Below are 18,015 nucleotides of genomic sequence, written 5' to 3' on the forward strand. Positions count from 1 at the left end.
AAAAAAGGTGTGAATTATATGAGGATTTCCTTGGAGATTAGTATGAAAATTCACAGAAAAGTTATTTTCTTACAAATTTTCATACCAACCCTCAGAAAAATCCCCACGTAATTTAAACATTTCTTGAAGTCTAAAAAAAAATATACTTTGTTTAATTTAAAAATTTCCCCTTAATACAACATCTCAAATTTGAATAAAATAAGTTTTAATGGAATAATTTTGGAGACCTTCCTTTAGATTTCATTCTCTAACACTCACCTCCCTATAGTTTAGGATACTATATCAACTGACTACCTCCCTTATTTTAATCTTTTTATGTTCATTTTTTAAACCTACTAAAATAAATATAAATTAACAATGATTCAATAAATTTTCCCTTTTTTATATTAATTTCTTCAAATTAAATATACTTTGAAATATGAACATAAAAGGAATCAACTAAATGACACGTTTCAATAACATTTGATATATATAAAAATGGATGCAATATATAGTATTTGTGGATTTGATTTGAATTTACCTTGCTTAGTGCAAAATTAATTCAAAACAATGCTTTTATAGATTTGATTTTTCAATTTGATGTGATTTTTCAATTTAATTTGTCCCCAAGTTAGTAGTATGACCGATTCAAACTAAAGAAGTATAGTGTGACAGTTTGATTGAAAATCTTGACCCTGACGGTCTCTAATGAAAGGATCAAAGATTCTTATTTTCATACATTAGTAACAGCGTCCGTAACGGAGTAACGATAAGATTCAAATCATAAAAATAATCACTGATATATGTATTAGAATAAACAATCTATATCATATATTCATACTCACAGAGTATAATTCTTTTTCGAACTTTATGTAAATACGAGATCATTTATACACCGGAGGACTCATGGTAGAAACACAACCATCCTTAGGATAATTATTATCTTTTTTGTTTCATATCTGGTGTCCAAAGCCCACACTGAAGCTCTAATAAAATTCAGATCGCGTTCTGCGAGGCTCACTCAACGATGATATTTTCAACATGATTTTCTTTATACTCAAAACTCGAAATAAAATTTCTAATTAAGCGTGAAACACTCAGCATCACAAACCAAACCATTGGTAAATATGTCAGTGTTGTGAATATGCCCCACAAGCATGACAACACTGCCCATAAACGCGTCATTCCAAGTCTAGGAGAAAGACTCAAGAAGACTTGTAAAACTTTAACTCACAAGTCTTTCTAATAACAAAAGTGAGTACCAATCTTTATGTTATAAATATATCCCTTCGTATTATATGCTGTCAACAATATTGACATAAACAAAATATTTAACAACAACGAAAGTTGATCGATACAAGTAATCATGGAAGATCTACCAGGGTTCCGATTTCACCCAACGGAAGAAGAACTTCTTGAATTTTACCTCAAAAATAAAATCCTTGGCAGAACATCGCGATGTGATGTAATTGGTCTACTGAACATTTATCGTCATGATCCTTGGGACCTGCCAGGTATATGTCGATACCATTTACATCTAATATCATGGTACGTCTAGTGAATGTAATATAACTCTGTTTTGATGTGACTTGAGCAGGGCTTTCGACGATTGGAGAAAGAGAATGGTATTTTTTTGTGGCAAGAGATAGAAAACATGGAAATGGAGGTAGGCCTAATAGGACTACAGAAAAGGGATTTTGGAAGGCAACTGGTTCTGATAAAAAGATCATTGGTTTATCAAATCCTAAAAATATAATTGGTCTTAAGAAGACTTTGGTTTTTTATACTGGAAGAGCACCTCGTGGCTCTAAGACAGATTGGGTCATGAATGAATTTCGATTACCAGATACCGTCTCATGGCCTCAGGTATTTTCCATACTTTGTTATATGATATACTCTCTTTTAAAAAGACATGTATCAATCAATAGGTTTGTAAAATGCAGGACATTGTGTTGTGCAAAATATACAGAAAAGCGACATCTTTGAAGGTGTTAGAACAGAGGGCTGCAATTGAAGAAGAAATGAAGCACGTACACAGCTCTCCTTGTTCAACAACCCCGCAGACAATGGACGCCATGTCATTTGGTAATGAACATCATGAACTGACTGATAAGAGCCCCGATTTGTTTACGTCAATCAGCAAGGATGAAGTAGATGATGATAGGTTATCAGTAGCTGAGAACAAAGTTTCAGCTGAAACCAAAGAGAAGAGTAATTGCTTTAGGCCAAAATTATTAAATGGACAAGATAGCCTGGCTGAACTGCAAGTACCCAAATTCAGCATGGACTTTAGTCAGGACCCTGTGTGGATGCAATTGCGTAGCCCTTGGCTGGATAATTTTATCTTGACACCTTCCGCGTTTGTGCATAACTTTTAGGTTAAGAAACCATCCATCTCAATTTCTTTTTCAACAATAATATGCTCATTGCTACAACCTAACCAGCTGGCCTGGGGTGTTTGTTCATATAGTATCCTTAATGGTTCCAGAAGTAGTATATATAGCTGATAAAGTATGTGTATTGACTGATGCTGTTTATGTTTATGTTGGACATAAGTCTGGATGGGTAACAGAAACATGGAGCAGTAATGTAAATTTTCAAATAGTAAATTGAATAACAAAACTAACTATAAGTGGCATAAATTAGTATTTTTGCCCAAGTGCTATTGCAAAGAAATAGGAAGAAGAAAAAGTGTACAGATAATTTAAATGATGCGGAGCCATCATTTCAATTTTATAAGTTTTTTGAATTTTAAAGAAAAAATGCTTAAGTACCTTTTGAGCCTAAGTTTGAATTTTAGACACACACTTATACATAGTTGTCTTATTATCTCTCAACTTATTTTATAAATAATAATCTACATTTTTCGATCTATGTGACATTTTCAGCCTAATAACTTGAAAAAATTATCAACACGCTTTGGACCCAAAAGATAGTGTCCACTTTTGCTAACTCAGTCATCTTAAAGACGCATATGCATGATCAATAGTCAGATAAATTTGATAAATTGTGCTTTATTAAATTTAAGAATCTAAATGACAAAGAAGTAAGTAAATTATAGAAGAGTTATTTTATTCCTCAAAAAAAAATTGTTTAATTGTACTTTTTTCCCCAACTTATATATATATATGAGCCAAGTGGACGGGTGAACCAAAATTTTCCTTGGGACCAACGTGGGTTCCCTACGAGTGGATGATACATTAGCACCAGAAATACAATAAAAAAATAATAAAAATTGTCTGCTACTATATAGAAGTATGAGAATATTTGTAGCAAGAAAACAATTATTAAACAGCATAACTGTATTCTGTAATTTAATCTTATTTTATATTTATATCTTTCAATTTTAAATATAAGCATAAACACTTCAATTTGTATAAATATAAATAAGTAGACAAATAAATTCTACGTGAGACAACACATATAAAATTTTGTTGTGTCATTTTGACAATCTGCTAAAATTACATTGTACATATAATATACTTGCAAATAATATAATTTCATAACTAATTAAAGAAAGACACTTGATATTTAAGTACAAAACAATACTTTAAAAATACATTATAAAGAAAATTTAATTTTCAGCCAAAAATAATAAATAAAAGCATTTAGTTTCTAAAACCCCACCAAACTATCCTACCCCTTCTTCCTCATTCTTCCAATTTTTTTTCCTGAGCCTCGTTTTGATTTTTTTTTTTTTTGGGGGGGGGGGGGAGGGATTTTTATTAAATTCAGATTTCCATTTTTTTCTTGTAGATTCACTTTGTATGTTATCAATTTCATGCTATTAATTGTGTATATAATATTATAATGCCTCCAAAAGAAATAAAATTATAAAAGGAGCACAAATACGAATGCTATGTATTATTTGTACGTTGTAGTCTCTCTCGTTTAGAATGGAGTTAATGGGTGTGATAGATGTGCAATGGTGTGTAGCACTGAACTTGAAAGATTGCAATAAAAATTGTAATTGTTAAATCTAAAGAACAAGAATGAGAAGATAATGATGGTTGTGATGATTTTCGGAACTGAAAAAATTAAAAAATTAATTTGATTGCATTAATAGTGATGGTGAATGAATGGTGTGTGGTGGAGGAGAGAACTAAGAAGTTTGACTTTTTACATATTATTTTTTGGCCTAAAACGAGCTCCCTTAGGCGCTGATTTTGGATGCATTACATTTACCATGTTAGTTGAGGGTTTAAATAACGCAGTAAAATTCTAATTAAGATGTTCAAAATAAACATTAGCTAGTTAAAAAGTCTAAATGAAATATTGTGCTAAACTTAAGAGACTATCAATGAATTTGACCTAGAAATATTTTGTGCACTTAAAATATTCAAATTCTGAATTCACCTCGACTTTGTTGTCTTGGGGGTGTTCTTTCATCACTGCAGTACTATTTAAAAAAAAAAGAAAAAAAAAGAAGACCAAGTCCTACACTTTTATCATTTGTAGAACGAAGAATTATTCTATTCGTGCTTCTCAGGACATAATTTTCTATTTTCAAAATCATGTTCAAACAAAATTCAGAAATAATATAAAATAATTAGACGTTTTGTATGCATGTGCTACTACTCTAATAGGAACACACTCGCAATTGCCATTTTTATCACGTGAGAGCTTTCATCGAAATCAAAATTTAAAATTTATATTTTAATATTTTAGATTACTAAATTGTATGACAGTAATCCCTTACATTTAATAGATTCGTAAGACAAATACAACAGAGTTTCACTCAAAACTATTTAGTTCAGCGGAACTAGTAAGCACACTCACCCTTCGTCCCTGCGGGGCTGCGGCCAGTCTGATTTTTGAAACAGAAACTACTGTTTGCTTTCTTTGGAAATCATTGATTGATTTTCATACCATTGTATTTGATTTTTCAAAGGAAAACAGGAAAAATGAAGATGGATAAATTGAGCGACTTGAAGCACCTGTTTGTTACTGTATTTCTAGCAAATTTTGCGTTGAATGTCATTCCTCCTGCCATAACTGATATTACAGTTGGTGCACTCTGCCCTTCTCAAGACGAATGTTCACTTGCCATTTATCTCTCTGGTTTTCAGCAAGCTGTGTGTAATCCAGATCTAACTTGTGATTTGTGAATCATTTTGACAAACAGTAGATATGCATTATCTGATTACCAGTTCACTTCTGCTGATTTCAGATCTTAGGGCTGGGATCAATGATGATGTTGCCATTGCTTGGACATCTATCTGATATATACGGAAGAAAAGCTTTGCTCACAGTTCCGGTAGCTGCCTCCATTATTCCGTCAGGTAAAAAATTGTTTTCCGGTCACTTCATCGAAGAACGCCCAAATCGCACCGTAAGTAACAAAAAAGTTTTGCAGTAATACTGGCAATCGGCAGATCAACAAACTATTTCTATGCGTATTACGCGGTAAAGACCTTCACTGGTATGGTCAGTGACAATGGAATTGAGTGCCTCTCCATTGCTTATGCGGTAACCATTAAAAGCCTAATTCAAATTTATCACAATACAATTTCTTTTTTTTTTGTTTTTTCTAATGCATACTTTTCTAGGCAGCTAATATATCAGAAGAAAAACGTGTTTCTGCAATTGGATTTGTTGCCGGCATAGGCTCTGCTGCATCTCTCTTGGGTACCATGGCTGCTCGTTTCCTCTCCACTGCACAGATCTTTCTGGTTCCTTTTTTCTCTCTAAATAACTTTCATTTTTACTTGTTACTATTCGGTTTGCTTAGTTGTGTTCGTTTTCATTGTGTATCAAAGGTAGCTGCCCTTTCTTCAATGATTGCAACAATTTACATGAGAATATTTGTGAAGGAGACGACCGGCCGGAGTGACAGTGAAACTCTAAATCAACCTATATTGATCGATAATGGTGCAGAATGTTCTAAATCAAAAAGTGTGTCACAGAGCTTTAAGCAAGTGTTACCACTCAAGGATATTTTCTGCTTGCTAAGGAGTAGGTGAGATTTCAATTTCTCATATAAGATTGTTTATTTGACAATAACGATGGATTACTATTTTCTATTTTCTTATGGGACCAGTATGTCCGTTGAAATTATGTGAAAAAGTACCCGTCCATTAACATCAAATTTTACACTAAAATATTGTTTATATTATTTTAATGTAAAGTGTAAACCAACTCCTATTTACCATCTAAATTTTATATTAAAAGGAATATTCTCATTATATTATTTTTTTTGGTAATATTATAGTATTAATTTTTATTAACTTATTTCTTAGAACAAATCCCTTTTTTTCACCAATTCACCTTATAATTTCATATTCTTTTCCCATGTAATCATTTAATATGAAATTATTTTAAATCACTAACTTTTTGAATGATATAAATTGCTAGTAAATATTATACATAATGATGAATAATACAAATAAAAGTGAAACGAAGAGATACAATTCAGTAAACATTACATATTGTAAAATTTGTTTTAATTTCTATATAAATATTCAACGTTTAAGATTAGTATGTTGCTTACTTAAATGCTCTATTAATACCTTACGAAATTTTAAAAAATGAGCATCTTTGTCCGTATATTTGTATTTTCTTTTCTTTTGTGAAGGTTGTAATTGTATTTTTATACACTTAGAATCTATAGTAAAATTAACTAGAATTTAATATAAAATCATATATACAAAAATTAATTAACTTTAAGAGTTAAAATGTATTATAAAGATATTACATATAAAATAACCAAGTAAATTAAGGATTTTATGAAAAAACATACATTTTATATAAATAAATATTTAAAAATGCGATAGTGTTGATGATAGTAGTATCATACCAAATCTATTCACATTTCACACACTAAAATAGTGTAGGGTTGAAGTTAAAAAAAAATACTAAATTTACCGTCAAAGTTAAACTGTTTGATTTTTGAAATTCAAACTATATAACTGAATTAGAACATAGAAATTAAAAATTCCTATCATATCGTCCTTTTCAGCGTGACGCTTTCGCTAGCAACAGTGGTTGCTTTTTTGAATGGTCTAGGAGAAGGTGGACAACAAACTCCGTATTTGGTACACAGTTCTATAGCTCCCTTTTAACTTTTAAGTGTCAATTCCAAGTATTAAGTCATGATTACCTCATAGCTTCTGAAGTTTTTTTTGTTCCACATTGTGCATATATCTTGTAGTACTTTTTAAAGGCTCGACTTCGGTTCAACAAAGACAACTTTGCTGTTTTAATGCTTATTGGCTACACTGGAGCAGCATTTGGCCAGGTTTGTTTTCAAGTCTAACTTCTCTTTACAGAGTATAGCTGGATTAAAGTGGGCACATTTTCACTCTGTTATATCTCAGCTCATAATTATTATCTAGTCTGTTTTTACTCTGGTATTTGTCAATCATGGTTTCGAAACAACCTTTCTATCTCACATAAGATAGTAATAACCTCTACGTATGCACTCCTCCTTTCTCTTACCTCAGTACTTGTGAAATCACACTAGATATATATGTTGTTATTGTTTAGTACTGCTCCAAGTGTTACCTCTTGTCAAATTTTGGTGCAGTTATTCTTGATGCCTCGGTTGGCTCCTATTACAGGAGAGGAGGCAATTCTCTCCTTATCCTGCATCGCTGGATTTATAAGTGTATGTGCTTCTTCAAACTTCTCTATTTTTCTTTTTTTTTTGTGTGCGCACTTGTAATAACTTACTCAGTTAGTTCTTATTATTCTACAGATGCTAATTGTTAGCATTGCATGGGCAGTCTGGGTAAGTTTTAATCTTTCAAACAGCTGAACAAATTGTCTGTTTTTCCAATAGTATATTTCAAATTTCAAAATATTAGATGTTTATATTTTCCAAATACATTTCATGTTCGCCGTTTCAGGTTCCTTATGTTGCTAATTTGTTGCCTATCATTTCCTTCCTTACAAGACCTGCTGTGAGTTTTCTTTGTTATATATTTCAAGGAAGATAAAACACTTTTTAGTTGTGTTGAATAATTGCTCTGATAAAGTGTTTATAAAATGTAGTTACAAAGCATTGTTTCAAAACAAGTTGGACCAAATGAACAGGTGAACAATTTAGATGTTGCTGATCTTCAATTATACCTTAATTTTAACTTACTTATGTGTTGGATTATTATTTTCTATCACGTTAATGTTCTGTTAATGTAATAGGGAATTGCTCAAGGGTGCATTGCAGGCATAAGCTCATTCGGCAACATTCTTTCTCCATTAATATATACTCCTCTTACAGGTAAGTTAAACCTTCAAATATTTTTCATGGTCAAAGTTTTGTGTGGCTCGGCAAAAAAAAATTACACGATATATATAAGGTATTTAAAAAAAAAAATCTGTATATATAGAGAGAGAGATTTTAAACATCATGAACATAAGATTAGATGTTGGCTAAGTGATTGACGGCTGATGGGATTCAAAATTTAGCTTGAGGTTCCAATTCAAATCTCAAACACTACATATTTTATTTTTCGAACTCCCTAGTGAAAATCCTGGATGTGTAGGATCTGAATGTCAAATTAAATGTATTTTATTTCCTTGTATGCAGATCTATTTTTATCTGAGAAGGCTCCATTCCATTATCCTGGATTCAACTTGTTCTGTGTCGGCCTTGCTTGGGTAAGCACTATACAAAAAGATTTTTGATAGGTAGACAAATGAAGATTACCTTATTTCTATCAATGCCAAAATGGAAATTAATTAACTATATTTCACATTGCTGAAATAGATTCTTAGGACTCAAGCATTACTTGTAAATAATACCCATATTCCGTGACTTCTTATGATTCACAAGCTATTGCACCACCTTAACAGTGATTTTCCATGTATATCTTTTGCAGTTGATAGCTTTAATCCCTAGTATGATGATACAGTTTGGTCCCAGAAATTCAGAACTCAAAATCGGAGACGGTGGCTCTAGCTTGGATGCCTAAATTTTGAGGTTCAAAGTTCTTCTTTTTTTCAACTAATCTAAAAATATGTATCATCTAAAAAGGTTTTCATTCACTTAAATCTCATAAAACTTAGAAGAGAAGTTCCCTCACCAAATGGCTGAGATTAATGAGTAATACGTGCAATTAAAGCTGTAGGAGGTTTGTTAAAGACAAAACATGTCATAGTGCATTTTTCTTTCGATACGAATTCGGGTTAGTCAGGCCTTGGGCATGTTTGTTTTGGTAAGGAAATTATTCCCCTTTAGCATCTGAGGTTTGATTTGGAATATGACCTCCCACGATAAAATGATCTCAATCACCAGAGTATAGATACCAAAAACTCAGGTGTCAGTCAACAATAGTAAAACAGAAGAAGTAATTTGTTGTGCTATAGAAGAAATAATTTGTTGTTCCACCACCGATGAGGGACAAATGCTTTTTCATTAAAGAATAAGAGGAATTTTCAATTTCTCAATTCTTCAAATTCTCAATTTTTCAAGTTTCTCTCTTTCGCTCTATTTCCCATTAATTCTTGCTACAACCCAACAAAGGTAATTCATCGGAGTATGAAATACGTTGAATATATATATATATATATACTCGTCAAGTAGTTTAACAAATCAAGTCTTATACATCAGTGGTTCAAACATCATGAAATACATTATCAATTAAAGAAAGTACAGATGATCAATTCAAGGAGATTTATATATTAAATATTTAATATTGATTAACTTTAGTGTGTTGATCGATAAATTTAAATATATATAATTAGGAGGTATATAATTAAATTTATGAAATTAAGTTGATTGATAAAATTAAATTTATTGTGTGGTGTGTGAACGCGCGCGCGTGCCTATGCGTGCGTACATGTGATTTTAATCAAATCACCCTCAAGAGATGAATTTATATTAAAATAAATTAATAAATACCGACCTTTAGAGCTCGATATATATTTAAATTATTATTTTATTTAAACAGATGTAGATATGTATTAAATATTTTTAAATATAAATAATTATTTTAAAGATATCGACATCCCGTGATCGGTAAACTAACACTTTCCTGAAAAAAGAATCATAATACCAAAACCCTAAGTCTCTCTCACTCCACTCTCAGTCCTTCTCAGCGCGACCCACCCCCATCGACTCCCATCCCCACCCATCCTTGTGCCACGCCACACCACCAAGCCCACCGGCACTGCCTCTGCAGCAGGAAGAGGTCACAGCAGATAGAGGGTTGTCGCAGCAACAACAAAAGGTTCTTAATTCGTGGCACCTCCATCTTGATGGGCGCCACCCCCATCCCAACTGGAAAATCAGTTCAATAAACATATTAAGAAGGTTAGTCAGATAATGACACTGAATTCTTCAATAAAGAGTGCAACACATCATTTGAATCAATGGGAATCATTCGTGAGAGTTGTTGTCCTTACACTCCACAACAAAATGGAGTGGTTGAAAGAAAACACATGCATAATTTTGAGGTAGCCAGAGCTATCAGATGGATCCATTCCAATAAGGTTCTGAGGAGAATGTGTATTAGTAGTTGTGTATTTGATAAATAGAATGCCTACTGATGTATTGCAAGATTTATCTTCTTACACTACAACAAAAATAACTTTTAGTGGCATTAAAATATTGACACTAATAAAGAGTGTTAAAGTCTTTACCGGCATTAGTTAAGTGTTATTAAAATCAATGTCGCTAAAGGCTTTAGAGTCTATATACAAAGAGTGATAATTGTTGCTAAAAATAGATATTTAATGGCAATTAAGAATTAAATGCCACTAATAATTACTTTTGTTGTAGTGTTATGAGGTGTTTCACAACAGAAAACCAAATCTTGATCATTTGAGAACCATTGGTTGTTTATGCTATTCAACTAGCTAGTTAAGAGTGACAAGTTTTCCTCAGGAGCATATGTTTGTGTCATGATGGGATACTCACTCAAGAAGAATATGTCTTGTATAGTGTGAGTGTCAAAAATTTCACAGTATTCAGGGATCTTGTCTTCAAAGAAACTGTGTTTCCATTCAGTCGTTTGAAAGAGCAGTACACACCAATTTTCCTTGATACATCACTGAATGATTCCAATGATGTGGAGGCTGATGTGGGGTCTCATGTATAATTAAGAAATGAAACTCTGGCTATGCAGGAAGTAGGGAACATTGGTTTTCAACAAGATATTTATGTAGTTTATGATGCAAATGGTGAAATACTGTCGGACATAACTCGTTTTATCAAAAACTTATTTTTATAAGTTTTTGACTTTTGAAGAATCGCCACTTAATTTTTAAAAAAGAATAAAAAAAAGTGTTCTTTCAAAAGATTTTATTAGAAAAATCCATCGAAAACTTTAAAGGGGTTCGGGAATTCAAATTTATAATTTAAGAAGGTGATTAAGGCGCCTAAAATATCCGTTAATACGATTTTCCGGCAATTAATTTAATTTAGCTAAAACTTAACATTATTTGAGATAAAATTCCGTTTGGAGCAGTTTGAAACAAAGTATTTAATTTTTTTTATCAAAGTAAGAATTGATTTGCAAATTTATTCATTCTTTTTAGAATCCGTTTGAAATTAATTTTAAGTCGATAAAACATTTACGACGTTTGCGGGGATTTGAATACTTTAATTTTAAACTACCAACAAATAAACAAAGATAAGAGAGAGAGAGTCAGGTCCAAATTCGAGTTATCTGTCCGCCTGAACCGGTATTTGGACCCGTTTCTTTTAGGTTTTTGACTCATTTCGGTCTGTCCTAACCTATTACAAAAATAAATGCAGAAAAGAAATACAACAAGTGTTTAGGCCCAAAATTACAAAATACAAAATAAAGAATAAAATAATGTGGACTTCTTGGCCCAACTTCTTCAACTCTATGAACTTCATCAATGACAGCAAATATTGATTATTTGTAATTAAAAGCCGAGTGGGTAGGTGAACCCATAATAACTTAAATCCTTTTCTAAATAATGAGATGGCTCGATTAACTAGTCAGTATTTATCTGGTTTGAATTGAACCAACTACCTGTCACAAGTCACAGCTGTAGAAGTAGAACTATTCACTGTCGTGGACAAAGTATTTGTTTATTAAAATGAAAAACGATTACAACACAATTAGATAAGTAAATTCATTCATAGCTGAGTCCAACAGACTACAACAAATAGACGATAAAGTTGTTACATAGAATCGACTAAGAGTCCATTACCAAAAGACCTCTGGTTGCCGCAATCAAGATTGTAGCCTGGACTAACTCCGAGAATTTTGCAATACCTCCTGTAGAACCCAATTCTATTCTGAACCCTGCTGTCACTGCCACGACCACGTTCTAGGCCACCATTGATGATGTTTGTAATGACACCGAATCCAGGGAGGCGATTGGCTGCTCTGTCAGCACCAGATGGTTGCCATCTTCCGGTGATGACATTGTGACAAGAAGGCTTTGGTGATTGAGGGGTCATCCAGAACCAGATAGCTGATTTGAATGAAATGACTGGATCTGTGGCTACTAAATCAGGATTGTTCAAAAGGTCCACTCCAATGGCTCTTCCACATTGCCCATAGTTGTAGTTGCTGTGTTCATTAATGTCAAAATTCACGTAATTAGACCCTACAAAATTCATAGCCATGACTTTGCTAAAATTATGGTAACTTACTATGAAATTTGGATTGGGCCTCGTCCAAAATATTTCCTTCCACGAGCACAAGGCCATTGACCACTTGGTGTACAGTAGTAGCCCGGGTTACCTTGTTCGTAAGGAAACAGTAACCCCATGCATATGGCCCATCTGGTGCTGAAGGCCATCCACCTATCAATTGGTACATAATCAATTATTTTTAGATTCATAATTATAAAAATTATAATTCTTCAATCTTAAATGTGGAATTCAAATGGATGTACCAGTAGTTTCATGGGAGGTTTGGGCAAAGAAAGTAGCAATTTCCCTTTTTCGGGTAGTGGTATAACCAGTAGTACCAAAGCCACGAAAAGACCTGGCAGCATTAATGAATGCATTATAACTATAGAAATTATTCTTTACTTGACAAGCATTATCATTGCGATGCTTAAGCATCTGATCAAACATGGAATATGAGATAACGGCGCCTATGTCTCCAACAAGAGGAGGTGTAGGTAGTTTCGAGGAGGACACTGGCTCTGGCAATTGCCGGGAGCACAATGAGCATCAGTGTAACCACACCACCCAAATTTGCTGCAACACAGTCCTGCGGCACAATGCGCAACTCCTGCCTGCCTTCCACATTGTTCAGCCGAGACAGTTAACAATAAGAGAGAAAAAAGTAAACAACAAGCAGAAAGCCTCATTTTAATGGAAGTGGTAAAAAGTAATGGAAAGTAGAAGGTATTTATAGGTAAATAAAGAGGGTGATAAAGCAGATATTGACTAAATAAGACTCAATTCTTAATATCTCATTAATACTATCTGTTTTATTGGGGTCACCTCTGCTAAGAGGCGGCTATTATAAAAATATCCTGTCGGTTTACTTTTCCTTGTTATATTTGAATTTGATATCTCTATCATGAAATAGTTTATTTCTGTCTTAATTGGTGTTTACTGGTAGCATAAATAGGGAAAATAACATGAAGAATTTTTTTATTTTAAAAGTGAAAATCTATTTCAAAAATACACACACAAAAAAAAAGTCATGGCTAAAACTTTCAGCAAACATGAAAAGGACATAGAACAAATGTTGACCAGTTAAAGGTATATGAACATGACTGGGGTATCAAATCACTCAACATAATGTAAAAATATAAGAAAATGAAAAGAGGTGTTGAGAGCTTTTCTCCAAAGTCTTATCAGTTTTAAAGGTAACAGTATTTTACATATATGATTGGAAAGAAAACAAATTGGTTATGAAGTACTATTATCAAACCATAAAGTAGATGCAAAGTAAGCTAAACCAATGGATGAGCTACTGTTGTATCATTCAAATATCATACCAAATAATAGTCTAATATATATTGACAAATGGTGTTGTTGATCAGAAACCATATCTTGTTGATAATTATCATGTAGTCTGTTTTTACTATGGTATTTGTCAAACATGGTTTCAAGTACATTTTTTCTTGTGCTGAGGGTCTATCGAAAATAACCTCTCTATCTCACACAAGATAGTGATAACAAGTACATATACACCCCTCCTTTCCGTTACCTCAGTACTTGTGAAATCACACTAGATATATAAGTTGATATTGTTTAGTATAGTTCCAAGTGATACCTCTTGTCAAATTTTGGTGCAGTTATTGATCTTCATGTCTCAATTGCCTCCTATATATTACAGGCAATTCTATTCTTATCCTGCATTGCTGGATCTATTCTACTACAGATGCTAATTGTTAGCATTCTTTCAAACTGTTAACCACATTGTCTGGTTTTTCATTAGTACTATACTAAAACGTAATTGGTAAAAAAAAAATCTCCTACTAGCTGTTCACATATGTCCTCTGTATTTTACCATAGATATGGTGAAAATGCACATTAATTAACTATATGAAATAGTTTCTCTAGGACGTCTAGTATGACTCGAGCATTACTTGTAAACTCATCAATAGATAATACCCAAATTCTGTGTCTTTCTTATAAATCACAAGCAATTGCACCACCTTAACAGTGATTTTCCATGTATATCTTTTGCAGTTGATAGCTGTTATCCCTAGTATGATGAACAGTTTGGTCCCAAAAATTCAACACTCAAAATCAGAGACGGTGGCTGTACCTTGGATGACTAATTTTTGAGGTTCAAAGTTCTTTTTTCTTTCAACTTATTTAAAAAAATATGTATCATCTAGGAAGGTTTTCATTCACTTAAATCTCGTAAAACTTAGAAGGGAAGTTGTCTCATCAAATGATTGAGATTAACGTGTAATACGTGCAATTAAAAGCTATAGGAGGTTTGTTAAGGTCAAAACATGTTGTAATCCATTTTTCCTTCAAAACATGTTGAATTATTCAGGCATGTTTGTTTGGTATTCAACCAAATTACCCTATTTGTATGTGATGAACTTCGTCAATGATAGCTTATCTTGATTATTTATAATTAAAAGTTGAGTGGGTAGGTGAACCCTTAGTAACTTAAAAACTTTTTTCTAAATAATGAGATGACTCGATTGAATAGTCAGTATTTATCTGGTTTTGAATTGAATCAACTACCTGTTACAAGTCACAGCTGTAGAAGTAAAACTATTCACTATCTTGGACTAAGTCTTTGTTTATTAAAATGAAAAACGATTATAAGTCGTAGTCACATTAGATTACAACACAATTACATAAGTAAATTTATTCATATCTAGGCCTTGCATTGTAACAAGAGGATACAACAAACAGATGGTGAAGTCATTACATAGTATCGACTAAGAGTCCGTTTCCAAAAGACCTTTGGTTGCCACAATCAAGATTGTCACCAGGACTAACTCCAAGAATTCCACAATACCTCCTGTAGAACCCAATTCGATCCTGGACCCTGCTGTCACTCCCACGACCACATTCTAGGCCACCATTGATGATGTTTGTAATGACACCGAATCCAGGGAGGCGATTGGCTGCTCTGTCAGCACCAGATGGTTGCCATCTTCCGGTGATGACATCGTGGCAAGAAGGCTTTGGTGATTGAGGGGTCATCCAGAACCAGATAGCTGATTTGAATGAGATAACTGGATCTGTGGCTACTAAATCAGGATTGTTTAAAAGGTCCGCTCCAATGGCTCTTCCACATGGCCCATAGTTGTAGTTGCTGTTTTTAAATGTCAAAATACACATAATTAGATACTACAAGTTCATCAAATTTTATTGTAAAATAAATAGATTTATTTAGCTTACTGTGAAATTTGAATTGGGCCTCGTCCGAAATATTTCCTTCCAGGAGCACAAGGCCATTGACTACTTGGTGTACAGTAATCGCCTGGGCTACCTTGTTCTCTAAGGAAACAGTAACCCCATGCGTAGGGTCCATCAGGTGCTGAAGGCCATCCTCCTATATATCAATTATATTAGATCTCAATTAAAAAGTTGAATCCATCAAATTCAAATGCGACGTACCAGTAGTTTCGTGGGAGGTTTGAGCAAAGAAAGCAGCAATTTCCCTTTTTCGTGCAGTGTTATCCCCCGTAGTGCCAAAGCCACGAAAAGACCTTGCAGCATTGATAAAGGCATTGTAACTGTAGAAATTATTCTTTCCTTGACAAGAATTTTCGTTACGATGCTTAAGCATCTGATCGAACATGGAATTTGAGATGACGCTGCTTATGTCTCCACCAGAAGGACCAGGGCCAGGGGTAGGAGGTTTCGGAGAAGGACCAGATGGACACTGGCTTTGACACTTTCCAGGACCACAATAGTCATTGGTATTACCACACCACCCAAAATTGCTGCAACACAGTCCCGCGGCACAACGGGCACCTCCTGCCTGTCTACCACATTGTTCAGCCGAGACAGTTAACAACAAGAGAGAAAAAAGTAAAGAATAAGCATAAAGCCTCATTTTAATGGAAATAGTAAAAAGTGATGGGAAGAAAATGGTGAAGTATAAGGTATTTATTTATAGGTAAAGAGGATGTTGACTAAACAAGACATCATTCTCAATTTCTCATTGTTCTCTGTTTTATCCGGATCATCAAGTATACTATACCGGCGGCTATTATCCGCATCAAATAAATATATATTCCGTTTATTTTTATTTGTTATATATAAACTTGTCAAATTAATCATGAAAATATAACTATTGACTTGGTTACTCTAATACATCTTCAACTATTTATGATTGTTATAGTTTTCTTTTTAATAGTCCAACTATTAAAATTTGTATAGATTTAATTTTTTCATCCTATTAATATTTAAAAAATTATGATTTATAGTATCTTTTGAATATTTAAACTTTTTTATTTAGAATATTAAATTAATATAATCTAATTATAATTTTATAAATTAATCAAATTAATTTTTGAAAAGCAACAAATAAATATGGATGTTGGAAGTATTTTAATTATATAATAGAGAAAAAAAATTTTATGGTCTTTTATTCAATTAATAGATTAAAAGCAGAAATCTATTTTAAAAAAAGTTTGATAAATAAATAAATAAGCGGCGGCTATTAGCTTCTTATTTTATTTATTAGAACTATTCATGTTTCATTTCTAGGAAATTATTAAAAAATAGTGGCGGCTCTTAACTTTCCAGACTTTTCAAATGCTTTTCTTTTAATTAATAATAAATTTTACGCGGCATGAGCCCATCTAATCGACAAAAATAATAATAAACACAAACAGAGGGTGAAACAACAACAAAAAAAAAAGGTTTTTATGTAGCTTGTCTATAAAGAGTCAACAACGATATCATATGTTTTAAAGTTAATCAAATATTAAAAAAGGTACTTTTTCACTTGGAACACATAATAAATTAAGATTATAGCACGAGTTAAGTTCATTTAATTAATTTTAAAATTACATTAGTTTAAATTTTTAAGATTAAAACTTATTCATTTGAAAAATTATATAAAAAATATAAAAGATAAAATTAATTTTATGTAAATATAATAAAAAATATATTTTAAAATATTAATCATAATTCACGTTATTTGATTCTAAAAATAAAATAAAAAATGTCACAAACATGGAACAGAGACTGTTATATGTTTATGACTTTGCTCAGATGCTTAAATAATTGGTTTGATCAATTCTCCCCCCCTCTCTCTCTATATATATATTACTATATGATTTTGATCAAATCTACAGAAGCCCTTCACGACTCTTTTGTATTTAAAAAATCTAAGTCAATCATACTCTTTCCGTTTCAAAAATAATATTTTTATTTCTTTTTTAGTTTATTTTAAAAAGGATTTTCAACGCGTCATGTTTAAGACCACAAGATTAAAGAGCATTTTGATATATTTAACATACTTTAATTTAGAACCACAAGATTAAAAAGTCTTCTTTCTTTTGTTAAATTTCGTTCCAAGTCAAACTAGATCAATCTTTTTAAAACGGAGGTAGTATAATATCTTCAGTGGCTAGTACTATTTCGAAATGGAGTTAGCTAGGTAGATTTATATGTTCAAACGAATTTATAAAATCTTTTTAAATCGTATATTTATATGAAAAATAAAT

The 18,015-nt window shown here is 32.4% G+C and overlaps 3 protein-coding genes and 1 pseudogene across 5 annotated transcripts; 2 read left to right on the forward strand and 2 right to left on the reverse strand.

Annotated features, from left to right (window-relative positions):
- Positions 1-796: 796 nt before the first annotated feature.
- On the forward strand, positions 797-2,752 carry LOC101267943 (NAC domain-containing protein 6). Its single transcript, XM_004248590.5, has 3 exons — positions 797-1,493; positions 1,577-1,845; positions 1,923-2,752. Exons 1-3 carry the CDS (start codon positions 1,346-1,348, stop codon positions 2,355-2,357), a joined length of 852 nt encoding a protein of 283 aa, XP_004248638.2. The 5' UTR covers positions 797-1,345; the 3' UTR covers positions 2,358-2,752.
- Positions 2,753-4,454: 1,702 nt separating this feature from the next.
- On the forward strand, positions 4,455-9,156 carry LOC101267067 (uncharacterized). Of its 2 annotated transcripts, XM_004248588.5 has the most exons (14): positions 4,455-5,054; positions 5,150-5,261; positions 5,336-5,448; positions 5,529-5,651; positions 5,739-5,938; positions 6,938-7,013; positions 7,130-7,216; positions 7,505-7,585; positions 7,676-7,708; positions 7,827-7,880; positions 7,972-8,013; positions 8,119-8,197; positions 8,507-8,577; positions 8,799-9,156. In XM_004248588.5, the coding sequence occupies exons 1-14, from the start codon at positions 4,884-4,886 to the stop codon at positions 8,889-8,891; spliced, it is 1,335 nt and encodes a 444-aa protein (XP_004248636.1). In that variant the 5' UTR covers positions 4,455-4,883; the 3' UTR covers positions 8,892-9,156. The 2 variants fall into 2 exon arrangements, with proteins under 2 accessions (XP_004248636.1, XP_069146250.1); XM_069290149.1 differs by having other exon boundaries at positions 5,529-5,938.
- Positions 9,157-11,992: 2,836 nt separating this feature from the next.
- On the reverse strand, positions 11,993-13,218 carry BCHP (class I basic chitinase; annotated as a pseudogene). The gene is given in 3 exon segments (NR_158459.1): positions 11,993-12,467; positions 12,551-12,703; positions 12,796-13,218. The product of NR_158459.1 is annotated as a class I basic chitinase (transcript).
- A 1,891-nt stretch (positions 13,219-15,109) lies between these two features.
- On the reverse strand, positions 15,110-16,664 carry LOC101267358 (endochitinase 4). Its single transcript, XM_004248589.4, has 3 exons — positions 15,953-16,664; positions 15,734-15,887; positions 15,110-15,647 (listed from the first exon to the last, which is right to left on the reverse strand). The coding sequence occupies exons 1-3, from the start codon at positions 16,392-16,394 to the stop codon at positions 15,254-15,256; spliced, it is 990 nt and encodes a 329-aa protein (XP_004248637.1). The 5' UTR covers positions 16,395-16,664; the 3' UTR covers positions 15,110-15,253.
- Between the last annotated feature and the right edge of the window lie 1,351 nt (positions 16,665-18,015).

This window comes from Solanum lycopersicum, chromosome 10 (assembly GCF_036512215.1).
Source record: "Solanum lycopersicum chromosome 10, SLM_r2.1".
Classification (NCBI taxonomy): Eukaryota; Viridiplantae; Streptophyta; class Magnoliopsida; order Solanales; family Solanaceae; genus Solanum; species Solanum lycopersicum.